This window comes from Lolium perenne, chromosome 3, assembly GCF_019359855.2.
Source record: "Lolium perenne isolate Kyuss_39 chromosome 3, Kyuss_2.0, whole genome shotgun sequence".
Taxonomy (NCBI): Eukaryota; Viridiplantae; Streptophyta; class Magnoliopsida; order Poales; family Poaceae; genus Lolium; species Lolium perenne.
Window position 1 is genome coordinate 240,075,903 of NC_067246.2, and position 10,008 is coordinate 240,085,910.

Below are 10,008 nucleotides of genomic sequence, written 5' to 3' on the forward strand. Positions count from 1 at the left end.
GGAATTGGACGAAATCAACGCCCAGAGTATTAGGATTGCATGAAGCTTCCAGAACACCCGAGAGCCGCCAGAGAGGGGCCACAGGGGGCCCACACATGGTGGCGGCGTGGCCCAGGGGGGGGCGCTGCCCTAGTGTCTGGTGGCCCCAGACCCCTTCTGACGCCGCCTCTTCGCCTATAAGAAGCCCCTGACCTAAAACTTCGAGACGAAAAAAGCCACGGTACGAGAAACCATCCAGAGCCGCCGCCATCGCGAAGCCAAGATCCGGGGGACAGGAGTCTCTGTTCCGGCACGCCGCCGGGACGGGAAAGTGCCCCCGGAAGGCTCCTCCATCGACACCACCGCCTTCTTCATCACCGCTGCTGTCTCCCATGAGGAGGGAGTAGTTCTCCATCGAGGCTAAGGGCTGTACCGGTAGCTATGTGGTTAATCTCTCTCCTATGTACTTCAATACAATAATCTCATGAGCTGCCTTACATGATTGAGATTCATATGATGATTCTTGTAATCTAGATGTCATTATGCTAGTCAAGTGAATTTTACTTATGTGATCTCCGGAGACTCCTTGTCCCACGTGTGTAAAGGTGACAGTGTGTGCACCGTGTGGGTCTCTTAGGCTATATTTCACAGAATACTTATTCACTGTTATGAATGGCATAGTGAAGTGCTTATTTATATCTCTTTATGATTGCAGTGTGTTTTGTATCACAATTTATCTGTGTGCTACTCTAGTGATGTTATTAAAGTAGTCTATTCCTCCTGCACGGTGTAATGGTGACAGTGTGTGCATCGTGTAGTACTTGGCGTAGGTTATGATTGTGATCTCTTGTAGATTATGAAGTTAACTATTGCTATGATAGTATTGATGTGATTTATTCCTCCTTTCGTAGCGTGAAGGTGACAGTGTGCATGCTATGTTAGTACTTGGTTTAGTTGTGTTGATCTGTCGTGCACTCTAAGGTTATTTAAATATGAACATCGAATATTGTGGAGCTTGTTAACTCCGGCATTGAGGGTTCGTGTAATCCTACACAGTTAGTGGTGTTCATCATCCAACAAGAGAGTGTAGAGTCTAGCATCTATCTATTTATTCTGTTATGTGATCAATGTTGAGAGTGTCCACTAGTGAAAGTATGATCCCTAGGCCTTGTTCCCAAATACTGAAATCGCTGCTTGTTTACTGTTTTACTGCATCTCTACTGCCTGCAATATTACCACCATCAACCACACGCCAGTCCTGGACAGCAAAGAACTTTTCTGGCGCCGTTACTACTGCTCATACTTATTCATACCACCTGTATTTCACTATCTCTTCGCCGAACTAGTGCACCTATTAGGTGCGTTGGGGACACAAGAGACTTCTTGCTTTGTGGTTGAAGGGTTGCATGAGAGGGATATCTTTGACCTCTTCCTCCCTGAGTTCGATAAACCTTGGGTGATCCACTTAAGGGAAACTTGCTGCTGTTCTACAAACCTCTGCTCTTGGAGGCCCAACACTGTCTACAAGAATAGAAGCACCCGTAGACATCAATCCACCCCGCCTCCATGGCCGGAAAGCCACATAATTGGGGCAGGTCGGCGATGTAAGGGAGGTAGCTGAGAACCCTCATCGCCTCCTTGATCGCCTCTGTGGAGACGTTCCGGTTCACGTAAGTGTAGTGAGTCTACTTCATGAGTATCATATAAGTTATTTTAACTTTCCAAACTAGCAATGTGTGAGTAAACATAGTCAGCCACATGCCTCAAAGCTGCCATGTTAGATGAGCCTTGAGAATTAAACTACATGCCATGTAAATCAAACAGATTCTCATCGAGGCATGAACTATTCCTTCTTATATCGTTATATTAAACAGCTGAAAGACAGTGTAATATTGAAAACTAAGTGCTAGCTCAATGGCAATGTTTGCAAGTGTGCAGCCAGCTCACCCGGCTTCAAGTTCCCTCTGTAGCGGTAATTCGCCGGAGAGGCGGACTAAACGGGGGTATCATCCAGAGCGGTAATTCGGTGGAGAGTCTGACCCTACTTTACAACATATAGCTAAGAGAGATCATTCTCACCGTTGGTCCACGTTTTTCAGTGTAATATTTCTAAAATTTTATTTTTTTGGGATATTATTTGTGAAACTTGGTTAGACCGAACTAAAGCCGTCCGGCGGCGCGATAAGGAAGATCAATCAACCGCGCGGCCGGGGCGGCTGCGACGCGGGCAGGGTTGAGCTTGAGGTCGAACCAGACCTGTCGGAACACCAAGACGATGCAGTCGTGGTGCTCGTCAGCGTTGAGCGAGAGGTAGCACGCGATGAGCGTCTCTAGCCCCTCCGGCCGCCCGATGCGCCTGCTGGCGATCATCTCCACCATCGAGTCGCGGGACTCCCGCTGCGCGTTGCTCGTCCGCCGTACCACCGCGAACCGCTCCAGCCCCGACACGGCGCATCGCGGCGACCAGACGCGCACCGCCGCCAGAGCCAGCCTCGCGCCCGGTGTCCTTCAATTGAATGACCGCCGCCCGCTTCCTCGGTGCTCGCGGCTCTGCGGCCGCTTCTCCTCGTACGTGGCCATGGCGGAGAGCGAGAACGGGATGAGGCGGCTGGATCTCCAGGTTTGCCGGCGCATCTGGAGCAATGCCGTTCATGAAGAGGGCGTCCCATTTTTGCCATCCTCCTCGTCGTCGTGGCCCTTTGCCCTCCTCGTTAAGGCTGGACACGGGCCAGCTCCGTCCAGGCCCGGTCCGAGCCGCACTCGCTCTTTTTCAGCTCGGCTCGGTTTGGCTCGTTTCGCTGGCGACCTAAGAAAATGGGCTCGGCCCGAGCTAGGCAGAAACTCGGTCAGGCTCGCGAGCCAAGCGGGCACATGTCACTGCCATGTGGGCCCTTCTTCACCAGCAGCGGCAACAACGCCGGAGAGTGACCTACTTGACGGATATGGAAGGGCAGTGAGGGAGAGCAACATGGACGAGCAGGGAGAGTGCCGCTGGAGCGATCAGCGTGAAGGAGGAGGGTGGAATAGCAACAGGCAGGGCCGCATGGATGTGGCCAATCGTGTGTGTTGGGGCGCAGGCGCGCGACTGCGGCTTTCATGGACGAGGTCACGAGGGTGCAGGCATGGCCGGCGGGACGCAGGTGCTTGGGCGGCATAGCGGCTAGGTGGCGGCGACAGCGCATCCTCTGTGGCGGCGGAGATGCATAACCTAGCTATGTAGCAGAAAAACAAGTCCATGTCTTGTTCGTGCTCCTCTGCATTCCATCAGCAACATGGGCCAGAATAAAAAGACCTATTTCTTCCCTTCCTCACTCTCAATTTGTCCAAAAAAAACATAGTGTGCTTTTTTAAGAATGGGGGGGGGGGGGGGGGGACCCTGACACTTGTTATTATTACTCGAGGTGAATTCAAAATTCACCTTTGAGAAACTTTGAAGTCACCTCGAGTGAGGCAAATATTGTGGCGCATGAACTTGCTAAATCTAGTTTTCAATCTTCTTATTTTTGTACTTGGGACGATAACCCCCCTAGTTTTATTTTTCCTTTTCTAATAAATGATGTAAGGGTGTTTGATTATCAATAAAGCTAGCGGCGGGACGGAGTCCCACTGTTTCCCTCAAAAATAAAATACTCGAGGTGACTTGGCAGTCATACCATCCGTACAAAGTGTGAAAACAGGGGGTACAAGGGGGATTTTAGAGTAGGGAACACAAAATTTACATAGTTGCAGACAGAAGGAAACTACGAACGGTGTCCAGCCGTCCGCGGTCATGGATCATGTATCTCCACCTCCAAGTAGCAAGGTTGTCGTCAGCTCTGCGGAGCACATTGCATGCCGTGGATGTCTTGGCGTTGAAGACGAGATCGTTCCGCGCCTTCCATATGGACCAAAGAATCATCGCGACGCATGCATGCCATATGTGGGCAGCCGTCCCTGGGCGTGGTGGTAAATCCCAGAAGGAGAAACTGCCGGCTGGGACTGAAACGCCCAACCGCGCCCACACCTCGGAAGCAAGAGAACAATCGAAGAAGAGATGCCTCCACGTCTCGGTCGAGGGGCAGGCCGCGCACACATCGGAGGGGGCGCAGTTCTTGAAGAAGAGGTTGGACCGAGTGCTGAGCATGTCAATGTCGGCGAGGTACGAGAAAATCCGAAACTTGACAGGCAAGAGGAGGCCCCAGGAGGTGCAGGATGACACATTCGTATCATGCCGAGCCTAGCGAGCCAAAAGCCTGCAGCGGTCCAAGTTTTTGGGCTCGACTCGGTCCACTCCTACCACAGGCCGAGCTCAACTCAGGCCAAGCCACGAAAAGCTCGGGCCAACCAAAAGCCCGCCCCGACATCCAACCTTACTCCTCGTCCCTAACCCCAAGAGCGTGCTTGAAGAAGGCAACGTCCCCAAGGTAGATCGCACGGTAGCATGTGTCAAACTCCCAAGCTCCGAACGTGAGCTAGTTATTGGATTGGAGGCCAAAAGCTTGATCATCTTGTAGATCCGGTGATGCTGCACCTCGTGACGGTGCTCACGGCCCATAGACGTTACCAGATGCAGCGGTACGCGGCGTAAGTTCAGAACCCATTAGGATGGCAGGCTCACATCCGGCCATGGTGCGGTGTGGCCCTCTTCGAACAACTGCCTCACAACGTTGACCGTCACATAGTGGCGCTGGTGCTCCTTCTTTCCACCGCGAGAGGAGCCGGCCTCACGGGTGTTTGTGGAACGTCGACCCCTTGCCCATGCCTTCGGTGTGGAAGAAGCTTGGGGATAGAAATGGCAATGGTGTGGGCGTTGGATGTGGTGGAAATGGTCGGAGTCTGGTTAGTTTAAAAAGGACGCACGATAGGCCTCGTCTTCAATGCATGTTGTGCTTCCTTCGTCGGCATTGCCACACGGAAGGCGAACAAGCGCTATTAATGCAGCGTAGACTGCCAAAACAACGCCTCCTGCACTGGCACGTAGAAGACGACGCGATAAAGGTCACTGCTAGCCAGGCCCGAGGGAGACGCGCTAACCGCAATGTCTGCGCCGAGTCCACGTGACGCATTCTTGGCTCAAATTTATGCTACAAATGTGTCTTACTGGTGAGTATGCATCGAGCCTCTAGGCTAAAAGCATACACAAATTTTAACCACGGGATGCTAACGGACTAAAAGTACCAGTTTACGTCTGGCCAGTCAAAACAGGGATCCTAACTGATTCATAACTGATTCACATATACGTATACACACTCACCCCTATGAACGCACACATGGATACCCTACTCTCTATAAGCATGTCTGAGAAACTGAGTCCGAAAAATTAATCTAACGGGTTATGAGATAGACAAAGTCACCACAGATTTCTCGCTGTCGACAGAAACGTTGTATCCCACTAAAAAATATTCCTCATTTTAATGAAACACCAAAATGTCAAATTTAAAATTTAAAATTTAGTGGGATGGAGATGCCACTGCCCCCTAACTATCCATCCCAGATACACCATGCACGTTACATGTTTGGAACGGTACGTCCTAAGATCTTAAGTCAACCATTGGTGGTATCAATTTATCGGATCCCATACTAACTATAGTTTTCTAATGTGCATGCATTCGGCTATGTTGCTAATAATCTATTTATGGTGAATACCTGCACGATTTAATAATTATTATCCATGATTTGTGATATCAAGGACCAGCTATGCATGTCGAAGAAATGTTTATTTATTTCACTACTCTCATGGAGCCATGGGTTATAATATGAGTGACATTATATATTAATTCAGTGAAGGTTCATCCAACCAAATAACATAATGAACATATCAACTAATAAGTGACTCAAATTTGTCTAGCTAAGCATGTGTTTAGATGCGTTTTAGTTAGGTAAATCAGAGTTACTTATTGTTGTATGGAGGAGTACATCTGCTGAAGCACTGTTTTTGCCTTGCCCTAAAAACAGCAAATTTATTTTACATCATATTGGAGAGACTCCAAATAAGATCATGTGTTTAGACGACAAAAACATCTTACACAATGGCCGGGATTCCAAAATTTGGTGTCTCATAAAACATGAAATATTCTTCATTGTTAGACAATGTTTTGTCGTTAACGAGGTATCTGTGGTAACTTCGTCAATAACAAAGTTCACGAGGTTAGTTTCTTAGACTCAGTCTCTATGAGGTGCTTAAATGGTAGGGTTTTGTGTGCACGGAGATAAGTGTATGAATTTCATTAGCATTTCACAGATTTTCAGTAGCATTTCAGTAAGAGCAATAACAACAACATAACATCCCATTAGTTTAACATAGAGTACTTCTCATAAGAGAACCAAAAATCTGACGCCACGCCAAAGACTTATCCTGGCCATCCAATTTCGAATCTCTAGGTAACAGACGGACTGGATAAGACTAGAATGCCATCGATGTTGTAAATTCGATGCGTTCATATATCATGTTCGGCTCCAGCTTCAGCATGATCGAGCCGTAGGCAGTCTCTTGCGTCATGGCCTAAATGGACCGAGGTGGTCCATTTTGGTCCACGCGAGCGAACAGTGGGACATAAAAAACCGCGGCCCATCAGTGTGACATAAAACGACCGAGGTGCATAGACTAACGTTGGGCCAGGAATGCGCCTGCACGGACCGCTCATGTCTCCTCCCATGTCCGCTCCGGGCCGACCTGGTAGAGACCAACTGCCATCTCGTCTTCAGGGTCACCATTACTAGAATTGCGGCCAGTTTTGCCGAGCCGACTCCTGCATCGCCATCAATGCTTTAGCCACTTGACTCATGCACTGACATTGATGGAGACTGGTTGCCCATCCTTTTTGAAGCAGGCCCCGCGTCAGTGTTCATCCAGGTCGACAACGACAAGGAGGACATGTATGCGACCTCGACGCAAACCCTAGTTTTAGTTGGCGTTTTAGTTTATTGCTTTATGTTGTTTATCATTTTTAGCATTATGTAAATTATATTTAACGTGAAATATTAATGGGAAAAAATTATGTGGCGCCGCTGGGTTCACCACCGATCCAAGCGGGTCAGGGGTGAACAAGGCCTTTTTTTCTGTCCACGAGGTGCCACGAACTAACCAAAACTAACATCTTAGCAAATCGACATATTGGAACGAGTGGGGAATGCCCGATCTGCCATCAAGGACCTGAAGACATGCTTCATCTTCTCTTTGGCTGCATGGTGGCGAGGAACTATGGGAGGCAATCAGTTTACATGAAACAATAGAGGATGCAAAACAAGCGGATAGAGCGGGATCAGTGGTACTAGAATACATGTTGCGGAGTGAAAACAAAAAAAAAATCCCAGGGTTTGGTAATATAGGTATGAAGAAAACCGTTGTGGTCGCTTTGGTACCTACGGTGGATGAGACGCCGACGTACACACAATGAAGAGGTACCCCCACTATACAGGTGCAAAATCTCTATCCTCTCTATTACAGCAAATGCAACAAAGTGTAGGGCTAAAAAGTACAGGAATAATGATGATTCATGGGAGAGACCGGAGTCTCGCCAATTGAAGCTTAACGTGGATGCTTCTTATTATCATGAAGAACATGCAGGGGTGATGGGAGCAATCCTATGTGACTACACAGGAAATTTTATTGCTGCTACATGCAAAACAATATTACATGTATCTTCTGTAGCGATGGTTGAAGCAATGGCTATGAAGTGGGGATTGGAATTGCAACATCTATGGGATGTAATTTAATCATTGTTGAATCTGATTCTTCTGATATAATAGAAGCTTGCACAGGGAAGACAAGGTGATGGAACGAGGCCTCGCCAATTTATGCAGACATTGTTGACATTGTTGACCTAGCAACGACGATTGGAAATGTTACTTTTAAAAGTTGTTCGAGGGAAGCAAACAGGGTAGCTTATGAGTTAGCTAAGTTTAGTTTTCTGAAAAATAGTCTTGTAATTGGGTCGATGAGTCTCTACCTTTATTTTGCAAACTCTCTTAAATGATGTATTTGGTTGAGTGATTGTAGGAGCAGCAAGTTTCACTCTTTTCCTTATACAAGATATCTAAGGGATCGTCGAAAGGTTTTAATAAAACGACTTGCTAGCTTAATATATTACAGTATGATTTAAAAAAACAATGGGTCTGCGCAACTCAAAAAAAAAAAAACAATGGGCCTGCTTGAGATGCGTTTATATGCACATCGCGTTCGCGCCAGGAAAGAACTAGCTCTCACGATCATGCAAGCACACGCCATGAACCAGCACCCAGCCACCCTCTTGGCGCTCCTCTTCGTCTCGTTTCTCCTCCTCCGCCTCCTCCTCCGCCTAAGCCTCGCCGCTTTCTACGACACCGCGCTCACCCTCCACCTCCTCGTGCGCCTGCGCATCCGCCCCGTCACCGTCCGCCTGCCTGGCCCGGACGGCACCACAATGCGTGTTTGGTGCCCCGCTTCCCCCTCCTCCAAGCCGCCGCTGCTTCTCCTCCACGGCTTCGGCGGAGATGCCAAGTGGACGTGGGTGGGAAACTTCGCCGCTCTCTCCCGCAGCTTCCACGTCTACGCGCCCGACCTCGTCTTCTTCGGCTCCAGCTCCCGCTCAGCCTCGCCGCTCCGGTCCGTGGCCTTCCAGGCCCGCTGCTCCGCCGACGCCATGCGCATCCTTGGCGTGCCGCACTACCACATCGCCGGGATCAGCTACGGCGGCTTCGTGGCGTACCGGATGGCCGCCGTGGAGGCCAGGGAGTGCGTAGGCAGGTTAGTCATCATGACCAGCGCCGTCGCAGCCTCGGCCCAGGAGATAACCGCCCTGGCGGCGCGGGAAGAGATTGCCGTCGAGGACGCGCTGATGCCGGAAACTGCCGCCGGCCTGCGCCGCCTCTTATGCCGCATCATGCACAGCCCGCCCAGGCTGCCGGACTTCCTGCTCCTAGACCTCATACAGGTCCAGACTCCAGACTCCTTCCGTTACTTACATCTTCGTTTGTGCTTCAACTTTCCCTCATCCTTGTCTACTGCTCTTCTTGTACGATCTAGACGACATCATGTCTTGTAAAGAAAAGAAGAACCCTAGATATATAGGGGTGCGCGCTGAGCACCTGCTCTGAAAATCCTCTCTCAACTTTCAAGAACCTGCGTGTGTATGAAGCTCTCGTCATTGAGCTGAAGTCCATGCTTTTGCTGCAGATGTTCGCGGACCAGAGGAAGGAGAGGTCGGAGCTGCTACGAGAACTGCTGGAGAAGGGAGTTGGCATTGACTTGCTCCGGGCTCTCAATCAGGTCAGCATTTTCCACCTTCGTATATGTATTCTCTTCTCATTCATCTTCGTAACACAGTTCGTTTATGTTGTCTTGACCAGAAAACGCTACTTATCTGGGGAGACAAGGACCAGGTGTTCCCCGTCGATCTTGGCTACAGACTGCAGAGGTAACAACCCAAACGGACTCTGCTTCTGTAAACTGCCTTCCTGAATGCCACATACTTCCACTTTGCGTCCCGTCTGATTTATCTCAACCCGTGAACTGCAGACACCTGGGAGATGACTGCAGGCTAGAGATCATCAAGGACGCAGGGCACGCGTTGCAGATTGAGGAAGCTGGAAAGGTTAACAAATTTATCAGGTCCTTCCTTATCGATGGGCCGGAATTCGGTATAGACCGGAAGTTAGGATGAAAATTTAATCTTTTGGTGGGACTACATGTAATGTCAACTTCCAAGTTCTACTATGATCGGAATGACCGGTCAGTCAGATAAAAAGAAACTAGATCTGTATGAACATCTCTCAAGGACCTGCAAAACTCTCTAATGCTAATGATCAAACGTTGCTTCAGATCTCAGAGGTTCGAATCCTTCCGTACCAAATTAGTACTCCTCATAAGACAAAAGTTGTTTCGGTTAGCGGTTTCGCTCTCCGGCAAGCAAGAGCAAAGGGATCTGGATTCGGACCATTTTTTATTCCATCCTTCTTCTATGAGAAGTGAAGAGGCAAATACGAGCGCATTTGCCGAGGTTTGGAGATATGAACCCTTCTAAAAACTTCGTCTCTTCCCACAAGCCATATACATGTTGGCAACGATGCATC

At 49.1% G+C, this 10,008-nt stretch overlaps 1 protein-coding gene across 1 annotated transcript; it reads left to right on the forward strand.

Annotated features, from left to right (window-relative positions):
- The first annotated feature begins 8,169 nt into the window (after window positions 1–8,169).
- On the forward strand, window positions 8,170–9,756 carry LOC127343861 (uncharacterized). The gene is made up of 4 exons (XM_051370054.2): window positions 8,170–8,870; window positions 9,113–9,205; window positions 9,286–9,353; window positions 9,455–9,756. The coding sequence occupies exons 1-4, from the start codon at window positions 8,184–8,186 to the stop codon at window positions 9,597–9,599; spliced, it is 993 nt and encodes a 330-aa protein (XP_051226014.2). The 5' UTR covers window positions 8,170–8,183; the 3' UTR covers window positions 9,600–9,756.
- Window positions 9,757–10,008: the final 252 nt, after the last annotated feature.

What these genes read in the sequence shown, in the direction of transcription:
- LOC127343861 (XM_051370054.2), top strand. Translation starts at nt 8,184, where the DNA reads ATGAACCAGCACCCAGCCACCCTCTTGGCGCTCCTCTTCGTCTCGTTT. An exon ending in TGCTCCTAGACCTCATACAG is followed by an intron (nt 8,871 to 9,112) that starts GTCCAGACTCCA and finishes CTTTTGCTGCAG; the next exon opens with ATGTTCGCGGACCAGAGGAA. An exon ending in TGCTCCGGGCTCTCAATCAG is followed by an intron (nt 9,206 to 9,285) that starts GTCAGCATTTTC and finishes TGTCTTGACCAG; the next exon opens with AAAACGCTACTTATCTGGGG.